Genomic DNA, 14,798 nt, shown 5'->3' with positions numbered 1-14,798 from the left:
ATGGTCCTTCTCCCATTTAAATTGCACAGCTCTTTATTGTAGCCTCTCCTATACTTCAGAGATCTCGGTTCGGTATTGTCCTTGTTCCATTCGCAGGGCACAGCTCTTTAGCCAATATCTCTGGAGTATTGGAGAGGTTAGAATAAAAGAGCTGTGCCCTGCGAGTGGAACGAAGACAATACCGAACCAAGATCTCTGCAGTGTTTGACAGGAGAGGCTAGAATAAAGTACTGGACCCTGCGAGTCGAAGAAGGACCATACCTAACCAAGATCTCTGGAGAATTGTAGAGGAGAGGCTAGAATAAAGTACTGGACCCTGCGAGAGGAAGAAGGACCATACCTAACCAAGATCTCTGGAGAATTGGAGAGGAGAGGCTAGAATAAAATACTGGACCCTGCGAGAGGAAGAAGGACCATACCGAAAAGAGGTCTCTGGAGAATTGGAGAGGAGAGGCTAGAATAAAGTACTGGACCCTGCGAGAGGAAGAAGGACCATACCTAACCAAGATCTCTGGAGAATTGGAGAGGAGAGGCTAGAATAAAGTACTGGACCCTGCGAGAGGAAGAAGGACCATACCGAACCAAGATCTCTGGAGAATTGTAGAGGAGAGGCTAGAATAAAGTACTGGACCCTGCGAGTCGAAGAAGGACCATACCGAACCAAGATCTCTGGAGAATTGGAGAGGAGAGGCTAGAATAAAGTACTGGACCCTGCGAGAGGAAGAAGGACCATACCGAAAAGAGGTCTCTGGAGAATTGGAGAGGAGAGGCTAGAATAAAGTACTGGACCCTGCAAGAGGAAGAAGGACCTTACCGAACCGAGATCTCTGGAGAATTGGAGAGGAGAGGCTAGAATAAAGTACTGGACCCTGCGAGTCGAAGAAGGACCATACCGAACCAAGATCTCTGGAGAATTGTAGAGGAGAGGCTAGAATAAAGTACTGGACCCTGCGAGTCGAAGAAGGACCATACCGAACCAAGATCTCTGGAGAATTGGAGAGGAGAGGCTAGAATAAAGTACTGGACCCTGCAAGAGGAAGAAGGACCATACCGAACCGAGATCTCTGGAGAATTGGAGAGGAGAGGCTAGAATAAAGTACTGGACCCTGCGAGTCGAAGAAGGACCATACCTAACCAAGATCTCTGGAGAATTGGAGAGGAGAGGCTAGAATAAAGAGCTGTGCCATGCAAATGGAAGAGGGACCATAGTTTACCAAGATCTCCGCAGTATGGTCAGAGGTTAGAATAGTTATGGTCCCTCTCCCATTTACATGGCACAGCTGTTTATTCTATTCTTCAATGCTGCAGAGATCTTGGTTACGTATGGTCCTTCTTTCACTAGCAGGGCGCAGCTCTTTATTGTAGCCTCTTCTATACTCCAGAGATCTTGGTTAGGTAAGGTCCTTCTTACGTTCGCAGGGCAAACCTTTATTCTAGCGTCTCCTCTTCTCTCCAATTCTCCAGAGATCTTGGTTAGATGTGATCCTTCTATCACTCGCAGGGCACAGCTCTTTATTCTAACCTCTTCTCTCGAATACTCCAGAGATCTTGGTTAGGTGTGGTCCATTTTCCACTCGCAGGGCCCAGCTCTTTATTCTAACCTCTTCAATACTCCAGAGATCTTGGTTAGCTGTGGTCCTTCTTCCATTCGCAGGGCAAACCTCTTTACTTTAGTCTCTTCTCTCCAATACTCCAGGGTTCTTGGTTAGGTATGGTCCTTCCAATCCCAGGGACCAGCTCTATATTCTAGCCTCTCCTCTTCTCTCCAATACTCCAGGGTTCTTTGTTAGGTATGGTCCTTCTTCCAATCCCAGGGCCCAGCACTTTATTCTAGCCTCTCCTCTCCAATACTCCAGGGTTCTTTGTTAGGTATGGTCCTTCTTTCAATCCCAGGGCCCAGCTCTTTATTCTAGCCTCTCCTCTCCAATACTCCAGGGTTCTTTGTTAGGTATGGTCCTTCTTCCAATACCAGGGAACATCACTTTATTCTAGCCTCTTCTCTCCAATACTCCAGGGTTCTTGGTTACCCAAGAACCTTCACAGACAGCCCAGACCTGGTCTATGAATACAGAATAAGGTTGTGGGTTGAGATGTAAGTGTGATTAGGCTCAGGCCCATCCTTGGCTAGCTAGGTCAGATATTCCTTTATACAGGTCATGGGATTCAAGCTGAATTCATTCCAGGTATCAATATTGTAAGAGAATGTATAAAACAATTCTCTCTGGTTCTAGATTTCCCTATGCTCTGCTAAAGATGCATCTAGGAGTTTTTAAGCAAGACTCGTCTCTGGTTTAGTGGTTGAGCCATTTCCAGGAAGAAACTTCCCTTTTCTGTTAAGAAGTAAAACTATAATATGACCATCTGTAGCCAACATCTGTTTCTCACCTACATAGACTATCTTGTGGTTTAAAAGAGAGCCCAGAATACATTTCCTGTTCTAACTGTAACACATATCATTGAAAACAGGAACTTGCATTGTCAGGATGGTAGCAGATGTTTGCTAAAGAGATGACGTACTTTCCTCCTAAGCCCCCACTTTATCGTCTTTACAAACTGCATGAATCTCTGTTCAATAAACTAGAGACCTTTTGATAACACTCAACTGTTCATGTGTATCATTGGGCTCTCTCTCAGATCTGACGGGTAACTGAAGTGTTATTTTTGCATTACCTAAGAATACACCGGGGTGGTTATATTACATATCCTCAGATATTTTTGCTGAATTCCAGGTATGGAAATCCGTGCATTGGACCAGTTTGTACCAGAGTTGCCGCTACTACAGTAGTGATCCTCAGCGTTTTCTGACTGCCCTGCTGCATAGTGACAATGGGGAAGGGGGGGGGGGGATTTCGCTCGCTCGGCTGGGGCACCATTCTTCCAAGGGATACAAGGAGCACTCTGACCGGATATGATGGAGAGGCAGGGGGTGGTGACATCATGATCTCCATCTCATCGAGAGAACACTTTGTATCTATTGAGAAAAGTACAGAGCGGTAAACCCTCTGTGGGTATCTAGCAGCAGCAGCTAATGTAGTGACTTTTTTCTTCCATAGGGATAGGCCAGGTATGGAATTCGTGGACCAATGCAACTACACAAAGATATCCATATCTGGAGTTCAGGTCTAACCTTCCATTGGCGGAGTTGAAGTCCAGAAATGTATTGCATATAAACTACGAGGGTTCTTCAAAAAGTTTCCGCACTTTTTTAAACGTTATTAAATATTTAAAAAGTGTGGACGTTTTTTGAAGAACCCTCGTACATCTTAATAAAAATTCATAAAAAGTCTTACATGGTGACGCCATAGTCGAAGGTGAGCTCAGTTCCCACGTCGATGTCTTCTTTGGCCATCAGCAGTATGACGGGGGAGGTGCCGTTCTTCAGATATCTCACTTCGGGTTTGAGGTTCGGCTTCCTCTTGGAATGGTTGATTTTCCTGCCGTAGGTGGACAGTCCAGGGTGGCAGGGGCACGGGACGTTTTGGGCGTCGATGCAAAGCCTCCTCTGGCTTTTATTGTCCTTGAAGAAATACAAGTAGCACATCTCTCCCGGACCAATGGAGTTCATAATCTCCTCCCCACGTTCGTGGCTCACCACGGGCCCATGGCAGTCGCACACAAAGTCTCCTTTCTGGAAGGGTAGAGTAGTGATGACCGTCTCTCCCGTGTTTCCGGCTCGGTCCTCCACGATGGCCAGTCCTTTCCAGTCCTGGGAGTCCACCAGCCTTTCTATTTCTTCGGTGTGATCCACCTTCCCTCGATCCACGCTAGGCTTCCAGCTCTCCAGAATATCCGGGAGTCTCGGGGCATTGTACTTCCAGCCTTGCACCTTCATGTAGGAGCGGATCTGGTCTTCTGTTGGTGGCTTCCTTTTGAAACGTCCTAAAAGATGTAGAAACACGGGGGGGGTCATTATTTAGAACTTGATTGGTTTTAACTCTTTTTGTGTGAGCAAAATCGAAAACTATTTCCCACTTCCCATTCCTCAACAAATTTCCATGTTTTAGCTTTCTTAATGGTGACCTGCCGCCAGAGGTGGACCGACAACTCATGGGGCACCCTAGTGGCATGGGGCCATTGGGCAGTGCCTGAATGGTAAGTCCGCCCCTGCCTGCCCCATAGCTACCCAACTGCTCACTGACATATCAGCTCCTTCAATCAACCCTGCGAGTGATTGGCTCAATTGTCTTGGGGAGGAAGGGTACAGGAGACCCAAAAACAGCAGCGAAAATCCCTCCATACAAACAAAAAATAAAAATGAGGAATGAGCCGAGTGTATTTGGCATTCAGAATGGGCGAATGTGACAGCTTCCTGCCATCAATGGTAGTAAAAAGGAAGCAGCAGATGCCTGCACCAACCACGGACGTCAACCAGCCATTCACTTACATGGCCGGAAATACCCAACCAAGTGGGGGGGATAGGGGGGGGGGGGTGGGGGTCACATAATTGCCTAAATCTGGCCACATAACAATAACAATGTAGCAAATATAAACATTTCCATATTTGATGCCACCTCGAGCTATGCTGCATAGCTTTAGGGCTCATCAGGTTTTTTCTTTTCGGTCGGTATTGTGATTGACGCGGATCTAAATTAATGGCCATCGATAAAGGGGCTTCCAGATTTCAATAAGTGCCCCTTCTCCACATACCCCCCAAAACACTGGGACAGGGTTGTGGGGAAGAGGCCCGTGTGCTCATCAGAATGGGGACAAGGTTCTATGTGGGGGGGTGGGGGGGTTACCACCCCTATGTTAGGTGTCCTGTCTATAAGGACAAGGTTCTATGTGAGGGGGGGGGGTTACCACCTGGAAAAGGTACCACCCCTATTTTATTTTAGGCGTCCTGACTATAGAGACAAGGTTCTATGTGAGGGGGGTCACCACCTAGAAAGGTACCTCCCCTGTGTTAGGTGTTCTGTCCATAGGAACAAGGCGCTATGGGGGGGGGGGGGGGGGGAGATGACGTCCTGGAAAGATACCACCCCTATATTGTGTCCTATTCATGGGGACAAGGTTCAATGTGGGGGGGGGTCACCACCTGGAAAGGTACCTCCCCCGTGTTAGCAACTTGTTCCTAGGGACAGGACACCTATAAGGGGGGGGGGGGGGGATCCTGTCCATAGGGACAAGGTTCTATGTGGGGGGGGGGAGCACTGCCTGGAACGATACCACCTCTTTGTGGGGGGGGGGGGGTCCCCTCCTGGAAAGATACCACCCCTGTATTGTGTCCTATTCATAGGGACAAGGTTCTATGTGGGGGGGGGGGGTCAACACCTGGAAAGGTACCTCCCCTGTGTTAGCAACTTGTTCCTAGGGACAGGACACCTATGAGGGGGGGGGGGGGGTATCCTGTCCATAGGGACAAGGTTCTATGTGGGGGGGGGGGAGCACTGCCTGGAACGATACCACCTCTTTGTGGGGGGGGGGGGGGTCACCTCCTGGAAAGATACCACCCCTATGTTGTCCCCTGTTCATAGGGACAAGCTGCTATGTGAGGGGGGGGGGTCACCACCTGCTATGTGATTGGGGGGGGGGGAAGCACTGCCTGGAAAGATACCACCTCTATGTGAGGGGGGGGTTCACCTCCTGGAAAGGGACCACCCCTATTTTGTGTCCTGGCCATAGGAACAAGGTTCTATGTGAGGGGGGGGGGTGTCACCTCCTGGAAAGATATCACCCCTATGTTAGAACCTTGTTTCTATGGACAGGACACCTATGTGGGGGGGGGGGGGGATGACCACCTGGAAAGGTACTACCCTTATGCTGTGTCCTCTCCATGGGGACAAGGTTCTATGAGGGGGGGGGGTACCAATGGAAAAGGTACCACCCTTACGTTAGGTGTCCTGACCATAGGACCATTAAGATCTATACCAGACCCTGTGGGCGGGAACCTCAAACCCGAAGGCCTGGGATGAAAAAAAGAAAACGCATGCAGCCCCCCCAGTCTGGGAATTAGACACACTTGAGCCCCACATCGGAATGCCCAACCCCCACACACACGGGACCAACCCTCCCACACACACACACGGGAAGGTATAAAAGAAGGTTCTCCTCACCGATGACGTCCTCCACGCGCATCCTGTACTGCTGTCTCCTCCAGCGCTTGTAGCAGTACGAGCCGTGTGCTTTGGATATGACGTTACAGGCCTTGATACCTGGGCCAGCACGGTTAATGCTGATAGGATAGACATCTTCAGTCCTCTTAAAACACATCTCCTTCTCCTCCATGAGGGCCACGCCGGCACTATTGTCCTCACCTTCACCCCCCGGCCCCTTGAGGTCCACGTCCCTGGAATGGAAAGCGGTCATTTCATGGTAAAGTTGTATTTATTGTAGAACAAGAGGCGTGGTCACCCCAAAACCCAAACCACGGCCGTGTGTGGCGGAATCACCACCGCAGCAGAGGGACTAGGCACAGTGTTCCGGAGATCCCTCTCCTCGCTCTGTACAGACCCGAGGCAGATTGTGGCTCCCGGATGCTTTGAGTGGTTGGGGGATCACTTGATCACAATGTCAATAAATGTAATTCCTATAGTTATGCTCTGATTGGCCCACAGCTATCACATGGTACCTGGGCCAATCACAGCACCCCATGCTATAGCTGCAGGCCAATCACATCACCCCCGTACCATGTTATAGCTGAAGGCCAATCACAGCACCCCATACCATGTTATAGCTGCAAGTCAATAACATCACACCGTACCATGTTATAACTGAAGGCAAATCACAGCACCCCGTACCATGGTGTAGCTGCAGGCCAATCACATCACCCCGTACCATGTTATAGCTGCAAATCAATCACATCACACCGTACCATGTTATAACTGAAGGCAAATCACAGCACCCCATACCATGGTGTAGCTGCAGGCCAATCACATCACTCCGTACCATGTTATAGCTGAAGACCAATCAGAGCACCCCGTACCATGTTCTAGCTACAGGCTTGGCCGGCAGTCATCACTCCCGCCGGGCACTCGCATCGGCACCGGGGGCGAGCAGGGGGGAGCGTGCGTGCCCCCAGTGGCAACAGGGCGAAGCGACTTTATACAACGTGATTTCTCCCAGCCGAGTCAACCTTCCCGCAGTTAGGCCCCTTTCACACCAACGCGTTTTTCAGGCGGTTTAGTGCTAAAAATAGCGCTGCTATACCGCCTGAAAAAATTGTGCTCTGCAGTCTTCAGTGTGAAAGTCTGCGCACCGGCGCCGAATAGAGCCGAGCCGACCCGAGCTTCTTTCGGGAAGTCGTGACGCGCTGTGTGTGTCGTCGTTTAGCATGTCAATCAATTGGCATGTCAATAGGAACGCCCACTCCCGCGGGATTCCCTACATGGAAGCCGCGGTGAATTCTAACGAAAAACGCTATCTACGGCAAAAAAAAAAAAAAAAAACGGTCAGTGTAATTTTTTTTGCAGAACTGGGCTGGATGTAGTGTTAGAATTTTTTTTTATAGGGTGAACCCCCGCTTTAACAATATCTCTCAAGAAATATGAAGATTTTATCCCCTGTACACTGTGAGGGCTCTGCCCAGGAAGTATAACTCCTAATATGACCAGGAAGTATAACTCCTAATATGACCAGGAAGTATAACTCTTTATATGACCAGGAAGTATAACTCCTAATATGACCAGGAAGTAGAACTCCTTATATGGGCATTTCAGGAAGTCCAATGTTAGGCCTCGTACTGTCACACGATAGGTTAACCAGAGGACAACGGTCTGATGGACCGTTTTCATCGGTCAAAACCGATCGTGTGTGGGCCCCATAGGTTATTTAACCATTAGGTAGTCATTAGATCCCCATCGTTGTTTGTGGTAATTAACTCTGCTATTGTGTGAAGGAGTTCTGTGTTGATTTGTGACAATGTTGATTGTGTCCTCTGAGCTACAAGACGGCACGTCTGGCCTAAAGGTCACGTCTCCGAGTCATCTAGGCTGTCTAAAGAGATTAGTTAATGAGCTCATGTTAAATTAGGTTTCTGGTCACAGGTGTATTTCCAGAGTAATATGAGCAGGAGATAGGCACCTCCTCCTTTGACTGTGTATAAAACTTGTATTGCTTTCAGTAAAGATTCATTCCTGTTTGACCCTCAAGACAGAGCTTCGTCTCGTATTTGGGGGAGAATTATTCGTATGGGTTTCTTGTTCAGCTGATTGGAGTGTTCGGTAGCTGCCTTTGTGTTCGGGAATGGAATGTCCTAAACGACTTTGACCCCTTTCATACTCGGGGTGCCGTTACACTAAATAAAATTTATTTTTCGGACGAAAACAAAATCCCGAAACAAAATATTTTGGTGTGCACATGTCTACTGAATAGTAAAAAAAATGGCCTGGTCATGAAGGGGTGTTGGAAATACAGCCGAATATTACTGAGCCAATCATCCTAAACGCCGTACAGCGGTTTGGGGCTCCGTGGCCATCCTCGGTGTACGGAACCCACGACTCCCAACAATGAAGGGGATATAAAAAGTCGTTATTATTCCGCCAGCAACCCACCTGGAGGGCGAAGGGCTCCAATGTTTCTGCATCCTGCTCACCATGACAGTCGCCCGCGCCAGATCCGCCTCCGAGTTTTCGGCCGCTCCCGGTTCGGAGGGTCTCAGGTATCTTTTCAGCAGCTGTTTATCTTCATCGTTACACCCGGACAAGCAGCACTGGCCAAAGACTTTCCTCGCCTGCTGAAGTTTCACCACCGGAAGATGGAACCTACAAAAATCAAATACGTCCCGGTTTTGTTTTCTTCTGTACCGGTCTGAGGATATGACATCACACCTTAATGGACCAGCTTAACCCCCCCCCCTCCCCCTTCGGTAGACCCCCTATGGAGAAATCCCTCCAATTCTGCTACAGTGAAAATGTTGTCCTTCCATAAAACAGACAACACCCCTCCCCCCCTAGAAACCGCCAACACCAGGATTTCCCCCAATCCCATTGGTATATCCATCCCATCATCATCGGGGGACAGGTTCTCTTTCCTTGTAGGACCCGCAATGCCAGATCTCAGGAGATTGTTATGGTTTATACCGGGACTAAGAATTTCAAGTCCTGAGCTACTAGCCAGGCCTTAAGAGTTACTCGCCACCAGTTGTCCCACTCTGCCCTGCCCCACCCCTAAGTCCGCCCCCTAAACACGTCCTTGAAAATTCTCTCATGAAAATGACACCTTTAAATGTTTTTTTTAATTTAATTCTGCAAAAAAACATTTAACATCAGACTCCAAAATTCCCCTTTACATCACAGTCCACAAAGTGGTCCTTTCGTTGTGGGGAGATGTGCCACCTGACTCTGCCACGGGCCCATCTACCCATCACCAGAGGGACAGGAGGCTGTGCAGAGCGGGACTGAAGATCAACTTTATATATTGATGTGCCAACTGACTCTGCCACGGCCCATCTACCCATCACCAGAGGGACAGGAGACTGTGCAGAGCGGGACTGAAGATCAACTTTATATATTGATGTGCCAACTGACTCTGCCACGGCCCATCTACCCACCAGGACAGGAGACTGTGCAGAGCGGGAAGAATGATGTGCCAACCAAAACTCACATTGCCATAGATTCAGCCATGTATAAAAAAGAGAGGAAGAAAGAAGGAGAAAGAAAGAAGGAAGAAGGGAGGAAGAAAGAAGGAAGAAGGGAGGAAGAAAGAAGGAAGAAGGGAGGAAGAAAGAAGGAAGAAGGGAGGAAGAAAGAAGGAAGAAGGGAGGAAGAAAGAAGGAAGGAAGAAAGAAGGAAGAAGGGAGGAAGAAAGAAGGAAAAAGGGAGGAAGAAAGAAGGAAGAAGGGAGGAAGAAAGAAGGAAGAAGGGAGGAAGAAAGAAGGAAGGAAGAAGGGAGGAAGAAAGAAGGAAGGAAGAAGGGAGGAGGAGAAGGAGGAGGAGGACGAAAGAAGGAGGAAGAAAGATGAAAGAAGGAAGGTGAAAGGAGATAGGAGAAGGAAAAAAGAAGGAGGAAGAAGGAGATAAAGAAAGTAGAAAGAAAGAAAAAGAAGGGAGGAGGAAGGTGAAAGGAGGAAGAAGGAGAAAGGAGGAAGAAGGACAAGGGAAGAGGAAAGAAAGAAGGAGGAGGAAGAAAGAAGGAAGAAGAAAGAAGAAAGAAGGGAGCAAGAAAGAAGAAAGGAGGAAGAAGGAGAAAGGAGGAAGAAGGACAAGGGAAGAGGAAAGAAAGAAGGAGGAGGAAGAAAGAAGGAAGAAGAAAGAAGAAAGCAAGAAAGAAGAAAGGAGGAAGAAAGAACGAAGAAAGGAGGAGGAAAGAAGAAATGAGGAAGAAAGAAGAAATGAGGAAGAAAGAAGAAATGAGGAAGAAAGAAGGAATAAAGGAGGAAGAAAGAAGGAATAAAGGAGGAAGAAAGAAGGAATAAAGGAGGAAGAAAGAAGGAATAAAGGAGGAAGAAAGAAGGAATAAAGGAGGAAGAAAGAAGGAATGAAGGAGGAAGAAAGAAGGAAGAAGGGAGGAAGAAAGAATGAAGAAGGGAGGAAGAAATAAGGAAGAAGGAGGAAGAAAGATGAAAGGAAGGTGAAAGGAGGAGGAAAAAAAAAAAGGAGGAACAAGGAGATAAAGAAAGAAGAAAGAAAGAAAGAGAAAGAAAGAAGGGAGGAGGAATGTGAAAGGAGAAAGAAGGAGGAAGGAGAAAGAAGGTGAAAGGGGAAGAAGGAGGAAGAAGGTGAAAGAGGAAGAAGGAGGAAGAAGGTGAAAGAGGAAGAAGGAGGAAGAAGGTGAAAGAAGGTGAAAGAAGGAGAAAGAAGGAGAAAGAAGGAGAAAGAAGGAGAAAGGAGGAAGAAGCCGAAAGGAGGAAGAAGCCGAAAGGAGGAAGAAGCCGAAAGGAGGAGGAAGAAGGTGAAAGAGGAAGAAGGTGAAAGAGGATGAAGGTGAAAGAGAAAGAAGGTGAAAGGAGGAAGAAGCCGAAAGGAGGAGGAAGAAGGTGAAAGAGGAAGAAGGTGAAAGAGGAAGAAGGTGAAAGAGGATGAAGGTGAAAGAGGAAGAAGGTGAAAGAGAAAGAAGGTGAAAGGTGGAAGAAGGCGAAAGGAGGAGGAAGAAGGTGAAAGAGGAAGAAGGAAGGAGAGAGAAGGGAGAAAGAAATAAAGGAGGAAGGAAGGAGGAAAAAGGAGAAAGATGAAAGAAGGAGATAAAGAAAGAATAAGAAGGAAGGAAGGAAGGAAGGAAGGAAGAATAAGAAGGAAGGAAGGAAGGAAGGAAGATGCGACAGCCAGCACTCATGTTATACCTCCGCATTTGTTTCCCCGGCCCAGCTGCCCCTGCTGTAGCCTATAGTTCATAACAGGCGCCGCCGTGGCATCACCATCCAAACGCCCGGCTGCCCGCCCTCCGTTTGAGCCCGGGCTGGCCTCGGAGCTGTGCCTGGCCAGTCCTTAAGCCTGCCTGCTGCCATATTTTTAACAGGCAGCAGCCGCCCGTAACGGACATTTGCCAACCTTGCTCCACGCTCGACCTCAACTCAAATCCACTCGCCAAATGCAAGCAGGCGAGTGGAAATTTTGAGGGCTGGTACATACATTGCCGTGGCAACCAAAACTACCATAGCTGAATCTATGGCAATGTATAAAAGAAAAAAAAAAAAAAAAAAAAGAAGAATGAGGAAGGAGGAAGAAGGAAGGAGGAAGGAGGAAGAAGGAAGGAGGAGAAAAGAGGAAGGGAAAAATGAAAAAGGGAAAGGTGGAAGGAGAAAGAAGGAAGGAGGAAGAAAGAATAAGAAGGAAGAATGAATAAAGAATAAGAAGGAAGGTGGAAAGAAGGGAGGAGGGAAGAAGAAAGAGGCAGGAAGAAGCACGGTGTACTTCCATGAGGATGTACTCCATAGTGGCAGCTGGAAAGGAGGAAGAGGGCGTACAGTGTACTTCCATGAGGATGTACTCCATAGTGGTAGCTGGGAAGGAGGAAGAGGACGTACAGTGTACTTCCATGAGGATGTACTCCATAGTGGTAGCTGGGAAGGAGGAAGAGGGCGTACAGTGCACTTCCAGGGGGCGTACTCCATAGTGGTAGCTGGGAAGGAGGAAGAGGGCGTACAGTGCACTTCCAGGGGGCGTACTCCATAGTGGTAGCTGGGAAGGAGGAAGAGGGCGTACAGTGCACTTCCAGGGGGCGTACTCCATAGTGGTAGCTGGGAAGGAGGAAGAGGGCGTACAGTGCACTTCCAGGGGGCGTACTCCATAGTGGCAGCTGAGAAGGAGGAAGGGGAAATGGTGCACTTCCAGGGGGCGTACTCCATAGTGGTAGCTGGGAAGGAGGAAGGGGAAATGGTGTACTTCCATGAGGATGTACTCCATAGTGGCAGCTGGGAAGGAGGAAGGGGAAATGGTGCACTTCCATGAGGGCGTACTCCATTCATCCAAAGTTTTTAGCTGATTATGGAATAGATCAGTGAGATCGGTGAGACATGAAGCTTTCCTCACCTTTCCTGGAATCTTTTGTGGGTGTAAGTCAGATTCTTCATTTTCCCGCCATTGGAAGATACGAAGAAGTGATGTTCTCCTTTGTTCATGTTCTTCATGAAGACGGGTCGGATCTTTCTGAAGAACGTGTCAAACCACATCTCCTCCTCTTTTTCTAAGGCGATTATAGCGGTCTGTGTGATCTCCGCCGTCCTGTACTCTACCCTGATGATGGCAACTTCAACCGTGTCCTTGTCAACCTGGACGGTAAGGTGGGACCGCAGCAGCCACTGGTGGACCTGAGGAGAGACCAGATGGAAGGCTGCTATTGGATCAGTTCAAGGTTCTTGGAGGAAGGTGAGGCCCTCAGACATGGAGACCCTTCATCTCTCACATCACTCCTTGGTGCTCACCTGAAGGAGGCGCCTGCCCCTCTTGGCCCCCCCCACCATCTTTTTTTCATCCCGCTGTCCTCATCCCCCGACATCTGGGCCTACCCCTTCCACAACCTTCATCCTTTCCCCCAGGTCCGTTCACTCTCAACTTCCCCAGTTCATTACTCCCCCACCTATCCTTATTTCCTCCTGCCTTATCCTTATACTCCTCAAGCCTTACTCCCGTGTTCCTGCTGGGTCCCTAGGTGGCACTCACAGATACTCCTCAAGCGTCACAACCGTCACAACCACTTCCCTGCTGGGTCCCTAGGTGGCACTCACAGATACTCCTCAAGCGTCACAACCACTTCCCTGCTGGGTCCCTAGGTGGCACTCACAGATACTCCTCAAGCGTCACAACCACTTCCCTGCTGGGTCCCTAGGTGGCACTCACAGATACTCCTCAAGCGTCACAACTACTTCCCTGCTGGGTCCCTAGGTGGCACTCACAGATACTCCTCAAGCCTTACACCCGTGTTCCTGCTGGGTCCCTAGGTGGCACTCACAGATACTCCTCAAGCCTCACCCCCTGTTTCTGCTGGGTCCCTAGGTGGCACTCACAGATACTCCTCAAGCCTTACCCCCGTGTTCCTGCTGGGTCCCTAGGTGGCACTCACAGATTCTCCTTAAGCGTCACAACCACTTCCCTGCTGGGTCCCTAGGTGGCACTCACAGATACTCCTCAAGCCTCACCCCCGTGTTCCTGCTGGGTCCCTAGGTGGCACTCACAGATACTCCTCAAGCGTCGCAACCACTTCCCTGCTGGGTCCCTAGGTGGCACTCACAGATACTCCTCAAGCCTTACCCCCGTGTTCCTGCTGGGTCCCTAGGTGGCACTCACAGATACTCCTCAAGCGTCACAACCACTTCCCTGCTGGGTCCCTAGGTGGCACTCACAGATACTCCTCAAGCGTCACAACCACTTCCCTGCTGGGTCCCTAGGTGGCACTCACAGATACTCCTCAAGCGTCACAACTACTTCCCTGCTGGGTCCCTAGGTGGCACTCACAGATACTCCTCAAGCCTCACCCCCGTGTTCCTGCTGGGTCCCTAGGTGGCACTCACAGATACTCCTCAAGCGTCACCCGTGTTCCTGCTGGATCCCTAGGTGGCACTCACAGATACTCCTCAAGCCTTACTCCTGTGTTCCTGCTGGGTCCCTAGGTGGCACTCACAGATACTCCTCAAGCGTCACAACCACTTCCCTGCTGGGTCCCTAGGTGGCACTCACAGATACTCCTCAAGCGTCACCCGTGTTCCTGCTGGATCCCTAGGTGGCACTCACAGATACTCCTCAAGCCTTACTCCTGTGTTCCTGCTGGGTCCCTAGGTGGCACTCACAGATTCTCCTCACGCGTCACAACCGCTTCCCTGGTGGGTCCCTAGCTTGGCACTCACAAATATTTCTCAAGCCTTACCCCCGCGTTCCTGCTGGGTCCCTAGGTAGCACTCAGAGATACTCCTCCTGCGTCACCCCCATGTTCCTGCTGGGTCCCTAGCTTGGCACCCACAGATACTCCTCAAGCGTCACCCCTGCTTCCCTGCTCGGTCCCTAGATTGGCACCCACAGATACTTATGCTGGGTCCCTAGGTGCTACAGATGCTCCTCAAGTTTTACCCCTGCTTCCCTGCTGGGTCCCTAGGTGGCACTCACAGATACTCCTCAAGCGTCACCCCACTGGCCGGCTCGGTCCCTGGCTGGACACACAAGGCTGCTCTGCGAGCGTCACCTCCGCTGGTTGGATCCCTGGCTTGACACCCGCTAAAGTTTCCAGATTCTTTACCTTCCCCGGTTGGTGAGAATTCTGCTCCAGTACTCGCTTCAGCTACTCACTGTGGTCCCAGGTAATAAGGTGGATGGTCCCTTAGTGGCGACAGCTTCCCCTCCACCTCCGACCACGACAGGTTCTCCGGCCGGCAGAACCGTCACTTCTGGTTGGACTGCAAACCGCAATCCCAACCATGCGCTGCTCTCTTACTT

The 14,798-nt window shown here is 49.6% G+C and overlaps 1 protein-coding gene across 1 annotated transcript in view; it reads right to left on the bottom strand.

The window, feature by feature from the left end:
- LOC120928445 (titin-like) overlaps positions 1-14,798 on the bottom strand; it is a 43,803-nt gene that overhangs the window by 10,340 nt on the left and 18,665 nt on the right. The window contains exons 5-8 of the mRNA XM_040339545.1: positions 12,405-12,682; positions 8,490-8,699; positions 6,054-6,286; positions 3,291-3,879 (exon numbers count right to left, since the gene is read on the bottom strand). Of these exons, the coding sequence (XP_040195479.1) occupies positions 3,291-3,879; positions 6,054-6,286; positions 8,490-8,699; positions 12,405-12,682 (1,310 nt within the window). The remainder of the gene's footprint in view (positions 1-3,290; positions 3,880-6,053; positions 6,287-8,489; positions 8,700-12,404; positions 12,683-14,798) is intronic.

The sequence above is a fragment of the Rana temporaria genome, chromosome 2 (genome assembly GCF_905171775.1).
Source record: "Rana temporaria chromosome 2, aRanTem1.1, whole genome shotgun sequence".
In the NCBI taxonomy this organism is placed as follows: Eukaryota; Metazoa; Chordata; class Amphibia; order Anura; family Ranidae; genus Rana; species Rana temporaria.
This window is presented reverse-complemented; position numbering and strand designations above follow the sequence as displayed.